Source organism: Lithobates pipiens, unplaced genomic scaffold (genome assembly GCF_037356315.1).
Source record: "Lithobates pipiens isolate NorthernLeopardFrog02 unplaced genomic scaffold, aLitPip1_a1.2 Scaffold_16, whole genome shotgun sequence".
NCBI lineage: Eukaryota > Metazoa > Chordata > Amphibia > Anura > Ranidae > Lithobates > Lithobates pipiens.
Window position 1 is genome coordinate 374,107,244 of NW_027507748.1, and position 27,497 is coordinate 374,134,740.

The window sequence follows — 27,497 nt, forward strand, 5'->3', positions numbered from 1 at the left end:
GTGTAAAATAAGGGAAAACTGCCTGCAATTAATACACTAAATACCAATGTATAAAAGAATACAATTTATGTGTGAACAATAAATAAATATTTCATAAATTGCTCATAATAAAGATTTCACGATCCTTAAGTCCATTATTGTGCAAAATAAAGTGCTCTGTGCTCCAATAAAAAAAAAGTGCACTGGTACCTAAAGTGCTTGTGAGATAATATGGCCCCTTACCAGACTGCAATGATCTCAAGTTATAGAGATCACTTGCATTAGTGTCGTTTAGAGGAGCCGACGCTTTCGGTCTTGGATCCCCGTTCAGAACCGTGACCCCAGCGGCTAGAATTGACAGCAAAGTCTGCATTTTCTCCATGAATGCCAATTGTTTTTTGGTTGAAAAAGCTGAGGAAGCAGGACAGTTTGGCAGCAAGGGAAGTTTGCATGGAAATGTATTAACTGTGCATTGCCTCTGCTGCTTTATTTCAGAGGAAAAGATGCATTTTGAAGCCCCATCACTATTTTGTTGAGGTTCAAGACTGTCAAACATGGTCGCCAAAAAGCTTTGCTTTCTGTTGCTCCTACAGCACATTATTTTATTGCAGTGTGGAAAGGTAAAGATGCACATAGTTAAAAAAAAAAAAAAAAAAAAAAAACTCCTAGCAGGTGTTCCTTTCTAAAAAAAAAAAAAAAAAAAAAAAATTGATACTAACTTGCATGGTTCCTTTACCATATGGCTGTGTACAAATACAACGATGGCCAAAAACATTGGCACCCCAGCATTTGTCAGATAGTGCACCACTTCACCCACCATATTGTTGCAATTACAAATGTTTAGGCATTCTCATGTCTTTCTTTTGTTTGTATTGGTATGACACAAAAAAGTGGAGAAACAAAAAGCCAAACTGACACATTTTTCTCAAAACTCCATGGACTGGACAAAATTATTGGCACCTTCTCAAATTGTTAGAAGTAATTGCATTTCAAGTTTGTGATCCTCATGTAATTGTAATTAAACTCACCTCTATCAATTAACAGGTGCTGACAATACAGAAATCAAACCAGCAACCATTTAAATTTGTGAAAAATGTACTCAACCTTTCTGTTATTAGCCTATGTGTGCCACATGGTAATGGAAAAGAGAAAGAGCAGCAAAGAATTGTCTGAGGATTTGCAGGCAGAGATTGTGTAGACCAGCTGGTGTCCTCTGTGGAGCATTCTCAATTTCAGTTCCCTTCTAAGCTCTTCATTTCATCCTTTTCTCATCTGTGCAGCCCCCTTTACTATAGAGTCATACCTGTGGGTGTATACACAGTGGTAAATGATACTCCCCTTCCTTCCCTCCTTGTCCACGTCTTCCTATTGCTAAACACTATAAAGGCGGGATATAGTATAGTACCGTATATACTCGAGTATAGGCCGACCCGAATATAAGCCGAGGCCCCCAATTTACCCCCAAAAAACTGGAAAACGTATTGACTCGTGTATAAGCCGAGGGTGAGACATGGCTGTCCATCCCTGTGTGTCCGTCCATCCCTGTGTGTGTGTCCGTCCATCCATCCCTGTGTGTGTGTCCATCCATCCATCCATCCATCCATCCCTGTGTGTGTGTCCGTCCATCCATCCCTGTGTGTGTATCCATCCATCCATCCATCCCTGTGTGTGTGTGTGTGTGTATTCATCCATCCATCCATCCCTGTGTGTGTGTGTGTATCCATCCATCCATCCATCCATCCCTGTGTGTGTGTGTGTGTGTGTGTGTGTGTATTCATCCATCCATCCATCCCTGTGTGTGTGTGTGTGTGTATCCATCCATCCATCCATCCCTGTGTGTGTGTGTGTGTGTGTGTGTGTCCGTGCAGCCTTGTGTGTGTGTCCAGCCTACCTGTGTCCCAAGCCTCCGTCCCGAGCCGCCGTCGTCCCGAGCCTCCTCTGTCCCGAGCCTCCTCTGTCCCGTGCCTCCTCTGTCCCGTGCCTCCTCTGTCCCGTGCCTCCTCTGTCCCGTGCCTCCTCTGTCCCGTGCCTCCTCCGTCCCGTGCCTCCTCCGTCCCGTGTCGTGCCGATGGATCGCCGCTCTTCTCGGCGGCCATTCTACAATTCAAAAGCCGCGCCTCCTTCTCCGCCTCCGCCTGTGATAGGCGGAACACTCAATTTCCCAGCAGCCTGTGTTCCGCCTATCACGGACATCCTCTCATACTCGTCCGTAGTATGAGAATGAACGGATGTCCGTGATAGGCGGAACACTGACTGCTGGGAAATTCAGTGTTCCGCCTATCACAGGCGGAGGCGGAGAAGGAGGCGCGGCTTTTGAATTTTAATGTCCGCCGTCTGTCTGCTCGATACGCTGATCGAGCAGTCAGACAGCGGTGACTCGAGTATAAGCCGAGGGGGCACTTTTAGCCTCAAAAAAGAGGCTGAAAATCTCGGCTTATACTCGAGTATATACGGTAGTTTGTTGATTTATTACATTCAGTAAGAAACTCACAAAAAGCTTAGTTTTATTAGAAATCTGTGATAAATATATCAAATCTAATTTGCCAATACCTGGAAAGTAAAAAATAACCTTGGCTGCAGATGCTGTCCGAACAAAATGATCATCCTTGACTCTGCCTACATCATATTTTTGCACAAAAAAATACATATTTAATGTCCAATAAAGATTTATGGGCAGCTGCAAAACAGTTTTTTTATACTGGTAATTTTATGTGAATTGCTCTTCTGAAACAGTTTTTTTAAGTCATGTCATGTGACTTGCATTGCGCTAATCAAGGCTGGCCAGACACAGACTAATGCCGGCCATACACGGTTTGAATTTCAAAAGTATTTTCTTTCGAAAATCATATCTAAGAATTTTCGTATGAATTTCACACCATTAGTGGGCTGCAGCAACAGCCGATTTTCGTGCGCAAATAAAATTCGAGGAATCAGACATGTTGGAAATTTTTTAGAAAAACGAACGATTCTCTAATCAATGATGGGAGAATCGTGCGAGAAAAGTAATAAGAAAAGAAAATTTACGGAGAGAAAAGAAGATTCCCAGCCAAGAAAATTCTTTTCTGTAGCAACATGAGGTGAAATTGAAGGCTTGGTCGGCCGAATTTCAAAAATCAATGGTGGCATCATCGGATCACAAAAAAAACTAATTTTCTGATTTTGAAAAGAAAATTTGTTCGAAATTTGACTGTGTATGGCCTGCATAACACTCATAGAAGCCCCTCCAAAAGATCTTTTCCTGCTGATGCCAAAGAACAGGGAAAGATCGCGTGACCACACAACACGATTTTCTAAAAAACAAAAACAAAACAAAAATACAGTGGCATGATATACATTATCTCACAAAAGTGAGTACACCCCTCACATTTTTGTAAATCATTTATTATATCTTTTCATGTGACAACACTGAAGAAATGACACTTTGCTACAAAGTAATGTAATGAATGTACAGCTTGTATAACAGTGTAATTTTGATGTCCCCTCAAAATAATTCAACACACAGCCATTAAAGCGGTTGTATAGTCAAAATGTTAACTTTTACCTACAGGTAAGCCTATAAAAAGGCTTACCTGTAGGTAAAAAAAAAAAAAATCTCCTAGACCTGTATAGTTTAGGAGATCTTCCCCCTGCAATGAGCCGCTGTCTGCAGCGGCGCATGCGCACGCGCACAGGGGATTCTCGGCTGAAAGCCCGGCAGACAACGGACCTTGCCGGAAAGAAGTCTCCCGCGCATGCTCCAGCCACTCATAGTGCTGGAGCCGCGATAGCCGGAAGACACGCCGAGGTAACATGTCGGCTACCTCCGCGTGGACCAGGGGAGATACCGACACAGCGTTCTAAGGTAAGTATTTCATAATGAGCTTGTATGCGGTGCATACTAGCTCATTATGCCTTTTGCCTTAAGGGGTATTAAAAAAAGAAAAAAAAGTGACAGCGGGTATAAAGCCGATTTAATGTCTAAACCGCTGGCAACAAAAGTGAGTACATCCCTTAGTAAAAATGTCCAAACAGGGCCCAATTAGCCATTTCCCCTCCCTGGTGTCATGTGACCCGTTAGGGTTACAAGGTCTCAGGTGTGAATGGGGAGCAGGTGTGTTAAATTTGGTCACTGGAAGTTCAACATGGCACCACATGGCAAAGAACTCTCTGAGGATCTGAAAAAAAGAATTGTTGCTCTACATAAAGATGGCCTAGGCTATAAGAAGATTGCCAAGACCCTGAAACTGAGCTGCAGCGCGGTGCCCAAGACCATACTCAGGTTTAACAGGACAGGTTCCACTCAGAACAGGCCTCACCATGGTTGACCAAAGAAGTTGAGTGCACATGCTCAGCGTCATATCCAAAGGTTGAGGGGAGGGTCAGCTTGTCAGTGCTCAGACCATAGGCATCAAATTGGTCTGCATAGCTGTCGTCCCAGAAGGAAGCCTCTTCTAAAGATGATGCACAAGAAAGCCTGCAGTTTGAAGCAGACTAAGGACATGGATTGCTGTCCTGTTGTCTGATGAGACCAAGATAAACGTATTTGAGTCAGATGGTGTCAAGTGTGTGTGGCAGCAACCAGGTGAGGAGTACAAAGACAAGTGTGTCTTGCCTACAGTCAAGCATGGTGGCGGGATTGTCATAGTCTGGGGCTGCATGAGTCCTGCCGGTACTGGGGAGCTACAGTTCATTGAAGGAACCATGAATGCCAACATGTCCTTTCGGAGACTGGGCCGCAGGGCAGTATACCAACATAATGACCCCAAACATACCTCCAAGACCACCACTGCCTGGCCAAGGATGTCTCCAGACCTAAACCCTTTTGAGCGTCTGTGGGGCATCCTTAAACGGAAGGTAGAGGAGCGCAAGGTCTCTAACATCCACCAGTTCCGTGATGTTGTCATGGAGGGATGGAAGAGGACTCCAGTGGCAACCTGTGAAGCTCTGGTGAACTCCATGCCCAAGAGGGTTAAGGCAGTGCTGGAAAATAATGGTGGCCACACAAAATATTGACACTTTGGGCCCAATTTGGACATTTTCCATTAGGGGTGTATTCACTTTTGTTGCCAGCGGTTTAGACATTAATGGCTGTGTGTTGAGTTATTTTGAGGGGACAGCAAATTTACACTGTTCTACAAGCTGTACCCTCACTACTTTACATTGTAGCAAAGTCTAATTTCTTCAGTGTTGTAACATGAAAAGATATAATAAAATATTTACAAAAACGTGAGGGGTGTACTCACTTTTGTGAGATGTATATATGCCACTGTATATCATCCCACTGTTTTTTTTTTTTTTAAGAAAATCGTGTTGTGAGATATACTGTATATGATTTATGCAAATTATGGCAATTAACAATTCTCTGTATTCGTAAACCTTTCAATGATCACACTATTATCTTAAGATTAGTAAGTAATTGATTTATTCACTATGAATTCTCCTGACTACAGAATTCTACCTGGTTCGATTATTGGACATGTTTTGGCTAGTTTTTATGTAGTAGAAAGATTATTTTGGCCCCTATATTTTTGTGCTTTACTTTGAAAGCTATTCATTTTCCCTTGCAGATAAAATATTGCAAATCTTTCTTCGGTCAGGTAGGTTTTGACAATGAAGCATAGACCAACTGGTTTATTCACTAAGGCAAAGTGCGTTGATTTCAGCAAAGATGCAAGCGATTGAACTTTGCACTTCAGCTTTTTGCTCTTTACTCAGCCTTGTTGAATATGCCTTTTTTTTTTTTGTTTGATAAAAGCTCATTTCTATTTGTATGCCCCTCCATTGAATCAATTTAAGCCTTTGTCAAAATGAAGAAACCTGGTTGTTATCAGGAATACCTGATAGACTAGTTGACCTTTTTTATTTTTGGGAGCTTTGTCTATTTCAAATTATTCTTTAGCATGTGTAGGAGTTAACAAAAGGACTCTACTTAGTGTTACTTCCAGTAAGTTACAGAGAGATTGCATAAGAAAACGAGGTAATGGAGGAACATACAGCTTCATAATAGGAATTATTCCCGGACTACTGCATGCCACAATTTTGCAAGCATGCAAATGCACACAAGCACTTGTCCCGCAGTGTGAACAATGCCTCCTTAATTACGGGGACTTTATTTTGGAGTATAGACCTACTTTTAAAGTGTAAGTCAAGGCAAAAAAAATAAGTATGCAGTGGGCTGACAACACAGCATTTTGGTGTATGGAGTCCTAACCAGTTGTCGTTTGTTAAACTACTGAGATCGCCATAGAATAAAGGCTAATTGTTCTGTTCTGGGTACACATGGGCCGAGTGTCAGGGGACCTTTTTTTTTTTTTGGTAAAAAAAACAAAACAAAACTGCCAGCTTTGGTCGGACGATTTGGCACTCTCAGCCAATGGCTGTCAGAATACAACAGCTCAGCGGAGGGGTGATCGCTGTACTAATGTTAGATGGTTAGTACAGCGGTCAGTTATTTTTGTCATGCAACCCGCTGTCTGTGTGTGTACTAAAGCTGCACAATTAATTGTTAAAAATTTGCAATCTGGATTCAACCCCCCCCCATGATCTTAATCCACCATTTCCACCATTCATTCATAACAACTGCAGGGCCATTCTTGTCAACCGTGCTCAGCGCTGGGAGATAACTATGAATAATGTATCATTTGGTTCTTTTAGATCAAAGGAATAAACTTTGGTCTGTAAATGAGGGCAGTTTAACCACTTAAAGACTAAACCTTTTCCTGACACTTGTTGCAAGGTAAAATCCGTATTAAAATTATTTTTTGCTAGAAAATTACTTAGAACCCCCAAACATATATATATATATATATATATATATATATATATATATATATATATATATATATATTAATTATAGACCCTAGAGAATAAAATGGCGGTTGTTGTAATATGTTATGTCACACTGTATTTGTGCAGCAGTCTTTCAAACGCAATTTTTGGGGAAAAAATACACTTTCAATTAATCAAAAAACTAAACAGTAAAGTTAGCACAATTTTTTTTGTATAATGTAAAAGAGGATGTTGTGCCATGAGAATCATGATCTTTATTCTAAGCAAAAAAAATAGTGTTTCTCATTTTAGCCAGAGTAGTGCAGCTCTAATGTATACCAGGCTTAAAAATAAATAAAAATAGGCATGTGAGAATAAAATAAGGGGAGCTATGGTGATTAGCGGACTGGTCTGGATGATGAGTAAAGAATAGTGGTGGAAAGCCTTAAGCCTCATACACACGATAGGACTTTGTACAAACTTTCCCTTGGATTTTTGTACAAAGGGCGTCGGCCCTGAACTTGTATTACATACACACAGCAGGATTTTTTCAGCCAACTTTCACCAAATCACGTGGTTTCTCTGCTCTTTACCGCCACCTTTGGTCATCTTCTGTATTGTTGTCTGATCTTTTGCATTGGTTCTGAGCGTGCCTGTTTGTACTTTGTACAAAAGTCCTATGGTTTTCTGTACACACGATCAGACTTTGCTCCATCAGACTTTTGTTGCCAGAAAGTTTGTCCGTTCGCACAGCCAACAAAAGTCCGATGAAAACCAAAAAAGTTTGTCCGATGGAGCGTACACACGGTCGGATGTTGCTCCAAAACAGCTAATTTGCATGTTTGTTGTCAAAAAGTCTGATCGTGTGTATGGGCCTTTAGGGAGCCCGACATCAAGAAGATTGATGTGGCGCTGTTAAATAGGCGAGCTGAAGAAGTAGACAACCCTCCCGTGATCATAAGCGTGTTTTGACCCTAAACAGCAGTGGGTCTATATATCTGGTAAGGTTTGTGAAGGTGAAGCTTGCACACTGTGATTGAAGGCTTAAAGTGGAAAGTACAACAGTGGTTGTAAAGCACATGGAACACTAATGCCCCGTATATACGCGCAGAAATTCAGCCAGCAAAAATGTGAGCTTTTGGTCGGAAATTCCGACCCTGTGTATTCTCCATCTGACTTTTGCTGGTGGAGAGCAGGTTCTCTATTTTTCCAACGGAAAAAATTCTGATTGGAAATTCCGATCGTCTTGACGGTCGGATGTTCAGAGAACTTTTGTGTGACCATGTGTATGCAAGCCAAGCTTGAGTGGAATTCCGTCGGAAAAACCATCCAAGATTTTTCCAACTGGAATTCCGCTCCTGTGTACGGGGCATAAGACACTTTTTCTTGCGTAAGGCACTTTATTTGGTACTGTCATGATTATGCAATAGAGTTCGTCTGCTTACCTGTCTCCATGTGTTCATTTCTAGAGACCAGCCGACCCTCACCTGACTGCTTTTTATAATCCATCCTCTGGCATGGCTCCACCCTAGCTCCTATCAGACAACTCTATATTAACCTGTGCACTGCAAGCCAATCCTGCTGATCAACCTTTGTGTGTTAGCTTCCTGTTACCTGCCGTGTGCTCTTCTACTGTTTTCCGTTACCGACTTTGGCGTGTCCTTGACTATCCCTGTTTGCCTGTGATCCTGACCTTTTGGCGTGTCCCCTTGTCTGCTTGTGGCCCCGACCTTGGCTTTGTCCCTCACCATCCCTATGCGACTGTTGCCTACTGTGGGTGTGAGCTGGGGGACCCTGGGGGTCGCGACCTGGAGCCAGTTGCAGCCAAGTCCATCCTCACCACTTGAGGCTCTGGTGAACACCTGCTGGCTCTTAGACTCCGCGCCCCAGGGAATCTTACGCTCTAACCCCGGTGGGATCCATCTTGGTGTTCTGGCGGCCCTGCCTTCCTATCACCTTGACCCCTGTCCGCAGCAGTCAGCCGTAGGGTCCACAACCTTGCGGTGCACTCCTAAGCCCTACGGTGTGCATCTGTCACCTGGGCTCTAGGTGACCTGACAGGTACACATTTTTTTTTTTTTTGCACTTTTTATATTGGCTTGATGTTTCGTATGGAAGCATGTGGTTTTATGTATAAACAAAAGTATTTTTGTATATAGTATTGAGCACATAATTTAGTGTGTGTGTATGTATGTGTGTGTGTGTGTATATGTATATATATGTATGTATGTATGTATGTATGTATGTATGTATGTGTATATATATATATATATATATATATATAATCAAACCTTGGGAAGGTTACTCTCCTGTTGATCTGTTTGGGTGTTCAGAATAGAACTTCCAATCATCCACCAATAATCATTCAGGAAAAAGACAGGACAACTGTTCCGGTGCAATAATTTCCTTTTTCTTCAATATCTTGTATCAAGCATAACAACAGCAACAGCCACTGTACAGTTACGAGCGAAGACGTTCCTCAGGCTTTCTCTGGCATTGTGTAACATATCACTATAAAGCTATCATATAGATACACAGATCAATGGAATAAAGGGAATAACACAAAATTATCCCACCCAAATCACCAATCAATGTAATTAGAAGAATGAGAATCTTCCCACTATAGCTGTTAAATTGAAAACTAAAGGGAAGCCTTGGTTTACTCTTCATATGGTAACGATTACCACCTGTCACTACATCTTTCAAAACTTTGCGGTTTGAAAACATGAGGAGGATGATGACTATTGTTTAGTAAGAGCTGGTTCTTATCAGTGGGTTTAACATAAAGGTCAGACTCAATCCAATCATGTTCAATATAGATCCGGGTATCCAAAAACGGAACAGAGTTGCCACCGATATTGATATTAAATTGGATATCCGGAGAACATGCATTTAACATTTCATCAAAGCATATGAGAGATTCAATGCTGCCCCGCCATATAGCAAAAATATCGTCTATGTTCCGCCACCAGGTATCTCAGTGACGAAGAAAAAGTTAATTATTGAATATATATTTATTTTCAAATTCATTCATATATGAACATGCATATGGCGGGGCAACATTAGAGCCCATCGAAACGCTGTTCTGCTGAATGTAAAACTGATCCTTGAATAAAAAATAGTTATTAGACATCAAAACATTCAGCAATTTTTCAAATAGTGTAACCTGAGCCTCAAAATACATATTGCTATTTCTGACCATGCCCACCACTGCATCAATCCCATCCTGGTGTGGAATGGATATGTATAGGCTGGTCACATCCCAAGTCACAAGGATCTCATTGCCCTGGCATGACACTATTTGTCTGATTTTAGAGCGAAAATCCTGTGTATGTCTAACATATGATTTGGTTTGCCTGACAAGAGGGGATAAAATTTTATCGAACAATCGTGCCGTCGGGACAAAAATCTAGTCCCGCCCCGACACGATCGGACGACCAGGGGGCGAATCACTATTCTTATGAATTTTGGGTAGCTAATATTGTACAGGAATGCGAGGGTGAGAAGGCAATAAAAAAATCAAAGAGGCCATTTTTTGTCATAGTTTGCCTTATTATGCATTGGTAGTGTTTTAGTGAAATTATATTCCATATACAGTTTCTGGATGATGTGAGTTTATTTAAAAATGTATTTATGTGCTGAAAAATCACGGAAAAAATAATAATTTAAGGAGACTAATATTTTAATGAACTTGTTAAGGAAAGTTATGCTTGTGTTTGCACTCATTTATTTATTTCTATTTTATTTTCTCGTCTGAATTATTTTGCTTGGTATTATAAATGCTAGAAATCTCAAAAAGCAATACTGGCTTTTGCAATGTGAGAAGTACATCAATATAGATTATACTAAAAGCATATTTATTCTTTGCTGCAGGCAGAAAACAAATACTTTGGTAATATAACATCCAAAGCATATTTGTATGTAGATTACATCTGCGGCAACATTGTCATATCTGCAGCCCAATTTGTGTTAAATTATGGTGTAATGTAAATTTGTGTAGTTTTTCTGTTCCTAGCTTTTACTTGAGACCTTAGGTTTCATATTAGGTAATTTAAAGGGTTCATATCATTTTTACTGCTTTGTATAAAGAACCTTGACATTTTATTGTCTTTCTAATTTTTAAATATAAATTTAAGAGTCGTAAAGGCAGAAGGATTTTAGAATGCAGTAAGATAAACCTTCTGTGTGTAGCAGCCCCCCCCCAATTACTTACCTAAGCCCCATCTCTCTCCAGCAATGTCCACAAATGTCTAAGTCATCTGGGACACGCCCCCTGATTGGCTGAGACACAGCAGCGCCACCATTAGCTCCGGCAGTTGTCAATTGGTCATTCAACCAATCAGGGGAGAGAGGGGGCAGGGCTCCATATTTGAATGGACATAGAGCTGTGACTCGGCTTGGGCGCCCCCATAGGAAGCTGCTCACTGTAGGGGCACTCGATAGGAGGAAGGGGCCAGGAGCAGCAAAGAGGGATCCAATAAGAGGAGGATCTGGGCTGCTCTGTGCAAAACAAACTGCAGAGGTGGTAAGTATTACATGTTTTTTTTTTTAAACAAGACTTTACAATCACTTTAACATTTAATTTGTGATTAACCACTTAAGCTCCGGAAGATTCGGCCCCTTAATGACCAGGCAATTTTTGGCGATACGGCACTTTGTTGCTTTATCTGACAATTTTACATCCTTTTTTCCCACGCAAATAACTCTTTCTTTTGGTGGTATTTGAGCACCTGTGATTGTATTTTTATTTTTTGCGCTATAAACAGAGTAACAATTTTTTATTTTATTTTTGCTATAATAAATATCCCCCAAATAAAAAACAAAACACATTTCTTCATCAGTTTGGGCCCATATGCATTCTTCTACATATTTTTGGTAAAAAAAAAAAAAAAAAATCACAATGAGTGTATATTGATTAATTTGCGCATTAGTGTCTACAAAATAGGGAATATGTTTATGGCATTTTTATTATTAATTTATTTTTTTACTAGTAATGGCAGTGAGCTGCGATTTTTTTATCAGGACTGTGACATTGCGGGGGACAGATTGGACACTTTTGAAACTTTTTTTTGGGACCATTGACATTTATATAGCGGTCAGAACTAAACATAGCCACAGATTACTGTATAAATGTCATTGACAGGGAAGGGGTTAACACTAAGGGGCGAACACAGGGTTTAATGTGTCTCCAAGAGAGTGTTTCTAACTGTGGGGGGATGGGACTGCCTGGGGAAGGAGACCGATTGTTGTTCCTAAGCATTAGGAACAACTGATCAGTATCCTCACCCCTGACTTAACGGAGAACGGTCTATTTACATCGACAGACCCTCCATTCTGTCTCTGTGGAGCATTCGTTGGTGCCTGGTAATGATTACGCACAGGTAAGATGTGTGAAACACGTCTACATGACTAATACCTGGTAGTACTAGTACCTTGCCCAGGGGAGCCAAACTTCCGCTGGTTGGGAAGCAGTTGAAGTGATTGGAAAGGCCTTTTTTTGTTATTAAAAAAAAATATATATATACTTGCCTCCTTTGTGCAGTTGGTTTTGCACAGAGCAGCCCAGATCCTCCTCTTCTCGGGTCCCTCTTCTGCTCTTCTTGCCCCTCCTCTGGTGCGTGCCCCCTTAGCCAGCAGCTTGCTACAGGGGGGCAGCCCAGCCAGAGCTCTGTGTATCCATTCAGACAGAGTCCAACTCAGCCCCGTCCCCCTCTCTCCCCTGATTGGCTGATTGATTTTGATTGACAGCCAATGGTGCCGTTGCTGTGTCTCAGCCAATCGGGAGGAGTGTCTGGAACAGCTAATGCATTAAGATAAAAAAAACCTTATGCCTGTAAAACTCCTTTAAACTTGAACTGAACGTGTATGCACCTGGGTAGATAATAAAAAAGCAAGTGCTGCATTATATAAATTGGCATATTTGTGTCCACTAATGCTGGATTATTCTTATTTTTTTTATTTGTCTTTATTTTTCTTTTCTTTCTCAGTTACTTAGCTGACATACTCAAAGACTAAATTTAGTGGGTTCCCAAATGTGTAACCTTCCTTATGACCTTCTACAAATTGATGCAGGAAAACCTCTATTGTAATTTGTCTGGGCTGTTCTTATATTCATATAATTAATGAGACTTGTATTACCATATAGTGGATATTTAAGCCAGCAAACCTTCTTTCTTTTTTTGGGGGGATTTATAACATAGATGATTCAACCCCTCCGGTTTTATGTCTTGTGAATAATTTGAGTTGAAACCAGGACAGATGGTAAAATTGGCCCGAATATTTAAACTTTCACTTTGTTACAAAATATATATACATTGCTACATTGATTCTTTTTGACTCGATAGCTGGCCAAGCCAAATTGACTTGTTTATAATGCAATTAAAGTAGAACCAAATGCATTTTTTTTTCATTTTGGATAGTGAAGATAAGGGTTATAACCCCTGTCAGATTTTTTTTCACCATCTGTGTGCCATTGCAGAAATTTCCTTTCACTTCCTGTCCCATAGCCAAACAGGAAGTCAGAGGAAATCCCTGCAAATTAAAGGTGTTGTAAACCTCCATTTTCAAGTTGTACCTTTAGGTAAGCTTATAATAAAGCTTAACTATAGATACAGTAAATATCTCCTAAACATGCGCCGTTTCTTCACGAGCGAGTGTTGTGACTGGTGGCTTCTGCACGGGAGTGATGTCACGTGTCTCCGACCAGTCACAGAGCCGGAGTTCACGGGCCCGGAAAGAGGAGGGGCGGGCATGGATGCGGCCTCCAGCGGGGACAGCATGTGCTTCATTTGCAGGTGTCACATTATGAGCTAGTATGCAATGCTTAAATGTACATTATGCTTTTACTTTGCATGGAACAAAAAAGGAAGTAAAACCCATTAGGGTTTACTTCCTCATTAAGGGAATTGGCAGATTTACACTGTATTTTCTGGGATTTTCTTACTTTCACTTTCAATGATGATGGTAAACAGGACAAATAATGTGAATCTACTTAAGGGGGGGGGAGAGAAAGCAATAAAAACTGACAGATGTTCTAATCCACCTCCACTCTATCCAAAAAAGAAAAGAAAAAGATTTTGCCTTTTTGTCACCTCAAATTCTTAAAGTGGTAATAAACCCAAATGCAAACATTTATTATATTGCAGCTCACCAGATCTTAGATGTGGTTTCTGTATTCATATTCCTTTTTTTCGCCTTTCTTTCTTCTATTTTTATCTGATCCAGCTAGCTATTCTGTTGTTTTTCTAAAGCACAAGCTCTCTGGCAGAATGTATCAGTTTATGTGGATGAACCAAACCATTTAACACTGGCAGGGGTGATTAAAATAATCAGGTTTTATTTGTATATATATATATATATATATATATATATATATATATATATATATATATATATATATAATATATATATATATATATATATAATATATAATATGTGTGTTTGTGTGTATATATAAAATATATATGTGTGTGTGTGTATATATATATATGTATGTGTGTGTGTGTGTGTGTGTATATGTATATATATATATATATATATATATATATATATATATATATATATATATGCGCTCTATATATTTTATATAGTGTATGCTGAAGTTTGGTTTTAATTTGTTAGTGTATTTAAATCTGTGAATACATGTACACTACCCTGTTGCACCTACCACATATAATGGACTGGTAAGCTGCAGTATAATACATTTTTGGTTTTGGGTTTAATATCTCTTTAAGCTGAACGTCGGGCAGCGTATTCATCAATACTCTTTAAAAGGAAACCTTAATGTCAGTTCTGTGCTCCGTTTCCAAAACAAATGGCCGCTTCTTCAGCCCCTGGCACCATTGACTGCCACAATCCATGCTGCAGATGACAGGCCGCACCCAGCACTGGATTTGCTGCCTTAAAAATCCACATATGAGCAGTCCTGTCCTATGTCTCCACCTGCCAATGTGCAGTGTGCTTTTTTTTTTTTTTTTTATTCTTGCAAAAATTCTGAGCTGCAAGAGAAAGTGGATTGTGCATGCGTGAGCAGGGGAGGTAAGCTAGGAGTCTTTGTTTGTTGATTTCTGTGGCCACTGCATCCTGCGACCTGCAAGGCAGACTTTGTAGGACAATAGTGTGATCAGCTGAAGTCGGGTATTTGGGGAACTAAGCATATCATTTTAATATATTGGGGGTGTTGGGCTGCATTAGGGACCTTTTTCTGAAAAGTGTTTAAAGTTGGACTTGCAGTACACTTTAAATACGAACAGTGTTAGTGTTTGATTGTGACTTGGTATCAGGCTCTTGCATTTGCTGTACAGCAGAGCTCAGGGAAGGTAGGAGCAGCCCAAGGAGCCAATGATTTGTGTTTTAGTGCTAGAGTCATTGTAGGAGGAGACAATGGATTGAAATCGAACTGCACCATTACTGTTAGAAACTCACTGTAATCGGATCGCATGGTACTTCTGTACCATGTGATCCAGTGCAGGCAAACACTGCGCCTGGGGTATCATTAATTGACACCTGTTGTAGATCGCAACTGAAGTGCATTTTAAACGCGGTATGGATAAATGTGCACGGAAGGCAGGCTTCTTGCACCACATTCTGGTGTGAACTGGGCCTAAATGTTACATATCACTATCAAAAGAAAATGTCTCCTCTCCTGCCAGACAAGGCTATTCCGTGTGGTTGAGCTGTTTAAATCTCTCTCAACTGAATGGACAGAAATATGAATCCTTTGCGCCTTTTGTTTTTTATTTATTTTTTATGTTTGCCTGGAGTTCAGTTTTAAAGAGATTTTCTACTTTGCACTAAAAGTAGATCTAGTGCTCCACATACACACGATCAGAAATTCTGCCAGCAAAAGTCGGACTCGGATGTGGGCTTTTGGTCAGAAATTTCCGACCGTGTGTATGCTCCATCGGACTTTTGCTGGCGGAATTAAGATTTAAAGATTGAGAGCAGGTTCTCTATTTTTCCCGACGGAAAAAGTTCTGATCGGAAATTCCGATCGTCTGTAGCAATTCCGACACTCAAAATTCCTACGCATGCTCGGAAACAATTGGACGCATGGTCGGAAGCATTGAACATCATTTTCTCGGCTCGTCGTAGTGTTGTACGTCACCGGTGGAAAGTTCAGAGAACTTTTGTGTGACCGTGTGTATGCAAGCCAAGCGTGAGCGGAATTCCGTTGGAAAAAAACATCCAAGTTTTTTCCGATGGAGATTCCACTTGTGTGTACGGGGCATAAGATTCAAACATTACGCCTCTTTAAGGTAAAAGAAAATTCCCTTGCAAAGTGAACAGCCCATTTGCCTTTAGTAAATCAACCCCATCGTCTCACTCCATGGCCTTCTTAGGTCATAGTGGACTAGTAATCCTGGCCCCATCTGCACTGCCACATTCAAACTCCATAGCTTAATATTCATTTTATTTTTATTTTTTTAATTTTTTTTATGCAATACATATTTGGTGCTTTTGTAGCATTTTCTTGATCGTGTGTAAAATAACTGATAAATAATAGTATTGAATAATATCAGATTTTTTTTTGTTTGGTGTTACATTCTTTCTTAACACAGTAGGGGTTTCACAGTGGTAAAGATTCAGCAAAATCGTTTCTTTGATTTGCCCGTAGGCAGTACTTTTGTTATACTATGCCAAGGATTCACGCAGAGTGACTGTGTTTTACATCAGGACACTAGACAAACAAAAATAATAAACCTTCAGGAAAGCACCATAACCAGTGTGAAACATTTATTGTCTCGTAACAGTTTTACAATCAGTAGGAGTAGACCAATTTCCAGTCTGATTGGTGGAGAAGGCAAGAAATTATAATGCAGCATTGTCGTAAATTTAGATGGCGAACAAAGCACAGGGAGTCTATACATTACATAGTTGGAGAATCTAATGTTTATTACACACAATGAGAAAATCGGATGAGAAATACCGCTTTCAGAGCATTAGTAGGATAATCTGATCATTTAGTACACAACTGTGGAGCCGATCATGTCAGTTCATCTGAAGGGACAAACACAAAAATGTTTCTTGTACGATACCAGACTGTACGATATTCCTTTTGACCCCATTCACACTGGGGCAGTGCAGGTGTTAGCGGTAAAGTGCCGCTAGTTTTAGCGGAGCTTTACTGCTGTTATACCCTGTTTCCTTGAAAATAAGACCTAGCGTGAATGTCGGTGATGGCTGCAATATAAGCCCTGCCCCCCAAATAAGCCCTAGTTAAAGTCCTTTGTAGGTCTTATTTTCAGGGTAGGGCTTATTTTTGGGGAAACCGGGTAAGGCTTCTTTGGGGGGCAGGGCTTATATTGCAGTCATCACTGACAATCACGCTAGGTCTTATTTTTGGGGATAGGTCTTATTTTTGGGGAAACGGGGTAGCTGCACTTTTCTACCACCAGCAGGCGCTCTTAACCACCGCTAGTGGCCTGAAGAAAGGGTTAATAACACTGTGTTACAGTGCTGCTGAATCACATGGGCAGGGCTGGTGCAGGAGCGGCACCATCCCACCGCCCTTGCAGGACTTATTTTTTCCCGTCCTGCAAGCACATCGCCCCAGTGTGAAAGCACTCGGGCTTTCACACTGGGGTGGCTTGAGAGGTGATTTTCAGGCCCCTTTTTTTTAGTGCTAAAATATTTGAAAAGCACCCCAGTGTGAAAGTGTCATCTGAAAAAAAAAATCAGAGTACATTACAATACAATAAAACACATTACCTCACTTCCCGAAGTTGTATTCTGTCGTACAAGAATTTTTGTAACTTTAGTAACCTCTTCATTTTCGATATGAGATTAACATGCGGGAAAAAAAAATAAACAATTTTTTATCCTATATTCTTGTGTACAAGGCTTAAGATCCTTTTTGAGGAACTGCTCTTACTGTAAAGAACCCTTTGTATGTGAGATTAAACCTCTTTTTCTGCAGTAGCAAACTCTGTTCATGTATCTTCATCAGAGAAATTGCCTTCCCTCAAGAATGGTGCTTGCATCTTCAAATACAGAATTTATCAGTTGGGGAGAATGTTTTATTCAAAAATGTAAAATCTGAGCTGGAAAAATTCCTCATATGCTCTCACATCCATAGTTGTCTGTGCATTCCATTGGAATGCGTTCGCTTCCAGATAATTTTTTTTTTTTGTGTAACTTCCATTGTGTTGAGAAAAGCAAACTCTTCTAGGTAAATGATATACTTTGCAAGGATTTTAAGAAATTAATTTAAAGATTCTTTCTCTGTTTTGAAGAAATTGCAGTTTCACACTGTGCCTTCTCAGAATGATTTCTCAACTGAAGGATCTTTAAAAATCGTCCTCTAGTGCAATCTCAGTGTTGTAATGAGAAAAGCTGCAGTGTCTGCATCCCTTTAGGCAAGCATAAGCCTTCGAGAGTATCTTGCTGACATTGAAACTCCTATCCCAGCAGGAGGTGCTTGAAATTTGATTTGTATGTTTGTGCGCGCAGCGAGAAAAGAAGCACTTAAACACTTTCTAAGGGCTTTCTGTATACCAACAGTGTATAGAATGCCTCCAGGTTGCTATATTGCCAGGAAGCCACATTTTAATTATTTGACAGTTTTATAAAATTACAATATTTGCAGACTGCAAAAGAAAGATAACTATAAAGTCAAACTTAAAAATAACATTAAAGTGAAACTCTGACTAAATGCATAGTTGAAATGTATATAGGAGCTGTCTTGTCTGCTGTGGATTGCTTTTCAGAGGGTGCCACCCCTGAAAAACAATCCACTCTGTGACCCCGCCCCCCTCTGATGCACGGGGGCTTCCCTATGGCTTTCCCACAGCGTCAGAGGGGGCCAGGCCACCCATTTATGTACCCCCGCCCCCCAGACACCACAAGAAAAGCCATAGGAATGTCGTGTGTCAGAGGGGGCGGGGTCACCAGTTGGCCCCTCCATTATATAAGAGCTGTCACAAAGAATAGAAGCGTTACACAGCGGGAGACTCCCATTGAGGCAACTAGTCCGGACGATGAAGCGGGGAATAAGCAGCCTGGGGAAGATGCTGGATGAGAAGACCGGAGGAAGAACAGAAGAAAATGGCTCGGCTGCACGAATCGCCATTATGTTACATCGGTAGCATAAACGACCACTGTGGGGCGCTTGCGCGCACCCCGCTGGCTCCCCTAGCTGATGCGAGTGCCTGGTGGTCTCGATCGCCGCCAGGCTCTCGTGATCGCTCGGGGCACATGGAGAATCGCCAGCTGTGTGTGTAAACAGTTTCCGGTTCTCTGAGCAGGGAACTGACAGATCGTCTGTCCATACAGAATATGGACAGTGATCTGTTAGTTTCCCTGCACAGTCCCATCCCCTTCAGTTAGAAAACAAAATAGGATACATATTAACCCCTCCCCTGCCCTCTAGTGTTAACCCCTTCACTGCTAGTGACATTTTTACAGTAATCCAATGCAATTTTTAATCGCACTAATCTTTGTATTAATGCCAATGGTCCCAAAAATGTGTCAAAATTGTCCGACGTGTCCGCCATAATGTCGCAGTCACGATAAAAATCACTGATCGCCACCATTACTAGTAAAAAAATAAATAAATAATAAAAATGCCATAAATCTATCCCCTATTTTCTAGACGCTATAACTTTTGCGCAAACCAATCATTATATGCTTATTGCGGGGGTTTTTTGTTACCAATAATATGTAGAAGAATACATATCAGCCTAAACTGAGAGAAAAACATTTTTTTTTTAATATATTTTTTAAGTTAAAAATAATGCGTTTCTTTTCAAAATTGGCGCTCTATTTTTTGTTTATAGTGCAAAAAATAAAAACCACAGAGGTTTTTATTTCAAATATCTCCAAAAGAAAGCTCTATTTGTGGGACAAAAAGGGCGTTAATTTTGTTTGGGAGCCACGCCGCACGACCGCGCATATTGTCAGTTAAATCGACACAGTGCCAAATTGCAAAAAGTGGTCTGGTCTTTGGCCAACCAAATGGTCTGGGGCTTAAGTGGTTAGTAAAGGAATTTTTAAAAAGCGGCTATTGTCTTTTTTAACATTTTTGACACTTTTTTTTCTGAACTGGTAGGGGTACATTTGTACCCCATTACCAATTCACACAGGGGGGTCGGGATCTGGGGGTGCCCTTGTTAAAGGGGTCTTCCAGATTCTGATAAGCCCCCGCCCGCAAACCCCCACAACCACCGGGCAAGGGTTGTGGGGATGAGGCCCTTCTCCCCATCAACATGGGGACAAGGTGCTTTGGGGTGCTACCCCAAAGCACCCTCCCCATGTTTAGGGCATGTGGCCTGGTACGGTTCAGAAGGGGGGGTGCCCTCTCGTCCCCCCCCCTCTTTTCCTGTGGCCTGCCAGGTTGCGTGTTTGGTTAAGGGTCTGGCATGGATTTTTGGGGGGACCTCACGCCATTTTTTCAAATGTTGGCCATTTATTCAAATGTTGGTGCGGGGTTCCCCTTAATATCCATACTTGACCTGAAGGGCCTGGTATGGAATTTGGGGGACCCCCCACACATTTTTTTTTTCTTCAATTCTGGTTTGGGGTCCCCCTGCAGTAATCGCTGTGTGTTTTCGCAGCAGGGATGGCTCCCCATGTTTCCCCACTGGGAGAACACAATAGCTTCATAGGAGGAATTCCCCCTTTCAGCACTGAGTGTGATCACAGAAAAGAAAACCACTCCATCTATGGCTGGCTTCAGCCTGTGATTGGACAGTGAGCCTAGGTTCGCATTGCTGCGGGATAGAAATTGTGCGAGTTCAGCTGAATGACTTCAACCCGGCAATGCAGTCTGAATTTGGGGGCGATTTGACAGACATCTGTGCACGTTCATGCACAGATGTCTATACAAATAGCCCCCCAAATAGTCAGAAGTAGTATAAGAACTACTTTTGGGAATCGGTCCGATTTGGAGGGTGCCATTGCCAGCAAAAGCTGCCGATTTGGCATGCGATTTGACAAATCGGACCATTGTGAACTAAGGCCAGTGATGGCGAACCTTGGCACCTCAGATGTTTTGTAACTACATTTCCCATAATGCTCTTGCATTCTGCAGTGTAGTTGAGCATCATGGGCAATGTAGTTTGCCATCACTGACCTAGGCTGAAAGAAGTAACAGGCGGAGGATCTTTGTGACAATAGGACACAAGTTTGGCCTCAAGCACTGCTACTACTACTTGATTACTCCCTAGAGTTCTGCTGCACAGGAGGGGTTACTTTTAGCTTTATATACTAGATAATAAAAAAAAAAATCAGGAATATATTTTTTTAAATACATAACTGTATTCATTTTTACAGTATCTGCCTGCCATTCAGCTTTAAAGTGTGTGTTCACCTTCAGCAAAAAAAAAAAAAAATGCAATTCAATTTCTTCTGAATAATAACCGCATTCTTCCTGGCCCCTTGATGCTCCTCCATTCTGTAGTTTGCAGGACAGGCTGGGCATTACATCTGTGTTTGCGCGCTAATAGCACCCTGGGCTGTTAAAACTCCAGGCATGCGTAGCGCATGCTTTCTTTCTCCAGCAGAGCCCAAGGTGACCACTGCAAGCTGTTCAAACTGCACAGTGCACTCTCTCCTTCTGATCTTGTGATGTCTAGCTCTCTAGCAATTGTAATGTCCATCTTGTCCTACCAATGGCAGGACAGAAGGGGATCCAGGATCTAGTGGTTTTTGTGGAGAGGTCCCCCATAGCTGCATGTGTAATGGGAGAAGTTGCAGCATTTAAAACCCAAGGAGGCCTGGTATGTACTATTTAGAAGATATGATAAATATTGCTGAAGGGGAACTTACACTTTAAACCTCAGCATGGAATTTGTAACCGTTTTATGCTTTTTCTCAATTTATATAGCAGAAGTTATGTTTTTCCTTTTAAGTTGATCACATTACACAGCTATGCTATACACTTGCTAATGCATAAGTGTTCTGCGAATACTGCCTAGAGGTAATCTGCTAATTATATGCTTTTGCCATGTCCTTAAATTAACTTTCATTTATTTGCCTTTTCATACCATGCAGATTCTTTAGTTTGATTATTCCATTGTACTTTAATGGCACCCAAAGCTTTTATTAGCTTCATGCAGTGGATTAATTCTCTGTCTCTCTTTTTATTTTTTTTAAGCTTTTTTTATTTATTTATTTTTTATTTGTGAAAAGTTCTTCATGAAGCGAATGAGAAACAGTATATAAGTATTCACTTTTCTGTTCCAGCTGTTTGTTATTAAAGCCTATCCACAAAAATTATTAAATTAAGAGCCTCCCTTTGTAGTCGGATGCTTGTTTTACAAGAAAAGTAACTGAGAAAAACTGTCAATGAAGTCTCCTAGGATAGGTAGGGTTTTTATTTATTTTATTTTGGGACTTGGCTATTATATTTCACTTTGCAGATAAATATATATTTTTTAAGCCGATTCTCTGTTCACAATGGCTTTTTCCATTCTTGCTTTTCAATACAGCACGCCATTTTTAGGTGTATTACTTTTGAGTATTGCACACTGACTGCATTTGGAGCAAATGTCGGAGTGCATATGGGTGCTTAACGCAATGCTTGGCACACAATCACTACAGGTGCCTCCTTCTAGTGCATCTCAATGGGTGGCTGCACACAGCGGCAGTGGGTCCAATACTGTCATTATGTAGGCCCTGCGTGCTATATGACCATGAAACTTTTTTAATTTCTACTTAATATTATATGTAATTTGTAAATCATTTGCACCATGTAAATACCTGTCATAGATAAATAATGTAACACCTAGTCTTCAAATATGTCAGTTTCTTCTAATTTGCATCTTTGTATTTATTATGGCAGTATTTTGTATAACATGATTGTCATGTTCGAGAGAGGGAAATGCAAGGTTTATGTAACTTGTAGTAATTGTCTGTCACGTTGCATGTAATGTGATGGCTGTATTGTAACTCCGCATTCTCTCATAACATGACTTTAAGTTTTGGGTAATGTTTGCAGGTAAAAACTCTGTGGGTTGAGTCGGATTATAATTTCCAAAAGCAGTTGCAGGTACTAGTACAGAAACAGGCCCATGCAGGCCTCTAATTATATGTTTCAAGGAGAAGTAGGTCTGCACAGCGAATGTAAAAAATAAATATTGTATATGTAAATTTAATCTGTAGCTTTGCTTAAGAAGAAGTGTAATTTCGATACACTGCTTTCTTCATGTAATGCAGAATTCTTTTGTTTAGCATCACATTTTGCACTAAAAATCACAGCATAAATAACTATGATTTGGCAATGTGATGGTTACATAGTTTAGACTTAAAAATGAATGTAAAGCTGTGGAAGATGACTAAATAATTATGTAAGATTTGATAGTATGATAGAAACGGCAAAAAGATGATTTAGGGGGGCCTGTTTAAAAAAAATTTCAGGCAAGATTTACGTGTTTACCTAGGAATTGCAAATTTTGCACATGAATTTTATTTAGAAAACAATATTTGGGTGAAATGGTTCCCTTAGTATTTTGTTGTAATAAATATTTTTTTGTTATTTAATGCATTGGCTTGATTTGTTCATTACTGTGTTTGTATTCTCTTAGGTCATCTACTGCTCGTTTGGTGGAACCTCAAAAGGGTTACACTTCAACAACTTGATAGTGGGCCTTGTTCTTCTCACCAGAGGTCGAGATGAAGAGAAAGCTAAATGTAAGTATGCAATCATAAGCATACAAGATTGTAATGAAACCGTATCAATCTAGACTCTAGAGTGTTTGTTTACTCCCTATATCAGCTTTCAATGTGTATAGAAGGGTAATTTCATCTCTTATCAACAGCATTATAGAATACATAAAGTAATTTATCATAAGCTGCTATCTTGCATTGAAATTATCTATAAATGATATAAAGCTTGTTTACCCAGCTTGTGCTTTCATGCCTACCTTTCTACAGAATTAAAAGCATGTATTTTTTTCCCACCACGAAGCAGACTTGAAAAATATTGTGTGGTCATAAACTATATATCTTAATTGTATATTACAGGACACAGGCATAGTGTTCATAGACCCTAGGTTATAGGCTCATACCTTCAGGTGATTGGACATTGGCCAAGCTTTTAAGAACATGCCCCCCCCCCTCCCTTTAACTCTGCCCTGTTCCGTGAGCCCTCAGTTTTTTCCTAGTGGCCTAAGGTAATGGTCCTCTTCACCTTCGTGGAGAAATTTTAGCTTAACTAGTTTATTATTTTAACTTTGGATTCTTCAGTCAACTAAGTCTTCTAATACTACAAATAATAGAACTGCATGTGCATTGATTCAACCTCTGTAAAACCCTGGCAGCTGTACCCAGACCGCACGCCGTGGGTAAGACCTTTGATGTTGCTTCCGGCACTGGATCCTGCATGGGGGCTCACTTTGGCACTAAGTAAAATGTGTTGTAGTCAGTTCTAGCGAGCTATACAGGTACAGGGCCATGGTCCATCGCTATGGAACCCAGATCCTAAAGTCCTAAAGACTCCTTTAGGGTGTTCCCAGCATAATGGTCAAAGCCAAAATTATATATATGTCCGGCATGATTATAGGTCAGGGTCACCCTGTACCTCTGACCCTTACTGATATCCCACAACAAGTATGAGTTATTTACCCCTATTACTTGCTTTGCACTATATTAGGCGTACCCTAAATAGTAGGTACTTACTGTATTTGTAAAAACTCTCAAGAAACCAGGAATGTGTTTGAAATGTATTCACTTACAGTGTAAGTTTTTTAAACTTGATGCTAAAATTCACACCTCCCCTGTAGCTCTGATGGAGACTAAGTGGAAGGGAGCAATGGCAAAAAATCAGGTGAAGATTTGTTCTGCTGAAGTGCCACACATGATTCATCCTCCTTCCCTTGTACCAGAGCAGGACCCCATTTTAACACAGGTCTCTGCATCTGATTCCAGCGACATTTCTGACATGCAGCAGGAGGATTATCTGGGTAAAGTAGAATTTTCTGCACCTATGTCACAATTTCATAGAGCACTAACAAATTTAATACAGCCAAAAGCTCAAACACTAGGCTCCTTCCTCATCCACTCTACCTCTACTCTCATTATGCCCGCCCCAAAAAAATGTCTTCAGGATTCCTTTCTGCGTTCTGTCCAGGATTCAAGTGGAACTAAAGGCAAAACTTATGTAAGAAAAGTAAGGGAGGGTTGACCCCCTGTCTTTTTTTTTTTGCCATCTGTGTCCCATTGGGGAGATTTACCCATGGCATAAACAGCAATAGAGAGGAAATCCCTGCAAATTAAGGTAATCCCTAGGGACAACAACAAATTTGGGATTTTTTTTTTTTTTTTGTGATAATGCTAAACGGACAAATAAAGTAAATCTCCTAACGGGGGTTCAGACACAACTAAAAATCTGACATGTGTTCTAATCCATCTCCATGTTTTGGTTTTAGTTGTACTTTCAACTTCTAGATCTAAGTTCAGCCCTTCCTTTCAGGGTAAGAATAGGCTCTCAAAACCTACCGAGTCTTCTTCAAAGCCTTTTTCACAGTAAGGGAGCATCCTCACTTTTAAGAGTGGTAAAACATTTGTTGCATTGCCTTTGAATCGGATGTTCCAGACCTGTGGATTCAGTCAAGGGTTCAGAAGTTCATCATAAGGCTCAAAACTGTTCTCTATCCTACTTTAACATAGTCAGAATTGCAAGACATTCAGCCAGGGAATAATTGTTTTCTATTACCTCTATATGACAGGTTTAAAAGATTTTATTCCAACCTGTTCCTGGTACCAAAGCTGGAAGGGGGGGTATGAAGTTTTATCTTGGACCAAAAATTCCTACTAAACAACTACTTTTGCATGAAATCTGCAGTTACTGAATGTCTCGCTGAGGAAAAGGGAAATGCTTGTTAACCTCCAGTTATTCACATAATCCGCAAATTCTGTCGCTTGCAGTAGCAGGCGATTACTTTTCTTTTTTGTCACACGGTTATTGTGCTATCCTCTGTTCCCAGAGTATTTATTAGGATTCTGGAGCTTCTTCAGGCCCTTCTATGAACTCTGGGCACACAGGTCACATGGTTCTTGAAGGTTTCGTATCCATCCAGCTATCTGCAAAAATGACCACAGCAAATTTCAGATCCTTCAGGCTCCCAAAACATAGTTTCCAATTGAATACCTAGGCTTATTTCTAGACCTAGACCAAGAGTATGTCTCCTCTCAGCTCTGTTAGTACTCACACTTGAAATTTAGCTTAATAAACCAACCCTCGGGGTGATTTCCCATGAATGTTCTGGTCATCAAGGTAGTCTCACTCTTGGCAGTCCTAACTGTCCAAATTAATTCAAGGTTTATCCAAATTTTGTTTTCAAGGAACATCGGTCTCCTCTCAATCTACCCATGTGCCTAGCTAGTCAAGCAAGGAACTTGTTAGCTACCATACCACTGGTAGATGATGAGAAACGCCAGGCCTCACAGCCAGGGAGCAGTATTCCACTCCCTCACACAGGGAACTTGGTCACCATAGATAGCCAAATTTGCCAGCAACAAGCTGCAGCTCAGAACAATAAGGATGACCTTTAAAAGGTCACCCAATTAGAATGATCTCAAGCATTCACACATACCCCCTGTCGGTGGGGTATGGAAATCTGAGCTTTGCTTCTGACCACCTGGTCATGAGAAGATTAAAGTGCCTAATTGCATGGCCTGCATCAAAAGGCCAATTGTTGCTGTAATGCTGACCTGGGTCGGGAAGTTTGATATAACAGTGTCTCCTAGTGGAGACCACAGCATGCTTCCTAGAATATCTTTGGGGGGGTAACATACTGTCTGGTGATTAAGAAGAATTCCTCTTATGGCGTCTCATTGGGCAGAGGTGGACAGAGGGTTTTTGTGTGGGTTGTGTTTGAAAATGCTTTTAAGAGGTAATGGCCAGCTAGAGTTCTTCCTCTTTGTCCTGGAGCCCAGCCAGCATACAGAACCTGAAAGGAAGGACTTGCGCTATCTTATCACCCCTGCGCTTTATTTATTTTTATGCTCTGTATTATTATTTTAGTGTTTTTATGTTGGTTTTGTACTTTCTTTGTAAATAAATGAGATCTTTGCTTCTTGAGCATTGTGGTTATTTCTATTGCTAACATTATTATATCATCTCAATTAGCCTTATTATAGCTTTTCTAGAGTAGCTAATTATAGGAATACACAAGATAATACAGATATATAATAAACAGGAAATCCAAAACCACTCCATATTTATTTCATTTGGTACCCCAGAACAGGTTCAGGGGTGAAAGCTCCCTCACTCTGACCTCTAATTGCTGTGTCAAACATGAAGCACTCTGGATGTGCATGTCGTAACCTCTAGATTTTGACAAGTTGTTTTTCACAAGTGAACCGATGATCGCATAGCACTTGCAGCAGACCTTGATTGCTCCCTGATATCAACCCAGGCTAATTCTTGATTTTTCCTCCAGTGAGCTTTTTTTCCCCTCTACTCTTATACAAATAGAGAAAGAGATATCTGCTTGTTATCCTTCATACGCCAACCAGGCCGCAGAGAACCAGCAGTTTAGGCATATTTAGCTTGCTAGGTGTCTTCCTGGGGCCCTTCTGTTCTTGCAAGATCTTCCATTATACCTCTCTGCAATTACTGGCATTTAGAGCAAAACTGTTAAAACTTGGGTCTACCTGAAAAATAAGGTCCCTGGGTCATGTCTAGGAAGGCCATGTCTAGGGATATCTACTTCTTACCTGAAGACCCCCCCCATCCCCTTTTTATTAACTGCTGTATACACAGGCACATTTGCCATAGTGTATAATCTGTACTCCAGTTTTCTGGTCTTTCTCCCATCCAGGCTTACCCA

General features: G+C 40.6%; 1 protein-coding gene across 2 annotated transcripts in view; it reads left to right on the forward strand.

Annotated features, from left to right (window-relative positions):
- The window catches only part of USP32 (ubiquitin specific peptidase 32), a 306,890-nt gene that overhangs the window by 106,270 nt on the left and 173,123 nt on the right, over positions 1-27,497 (forward strand). For both annotated transcript variants that reach the window (XM_077482139.1, XM_077482141.1), the window contains exon 3: positions 23,250-23,355. In XM_077482139.1, the coding sequence (XP_077338265.1) occupies positions 23,250-23,355 (106 nt within the window). The remainder of the gene's footprint in view (positions 1-23,249; positions 23,356-27,497) is intronic.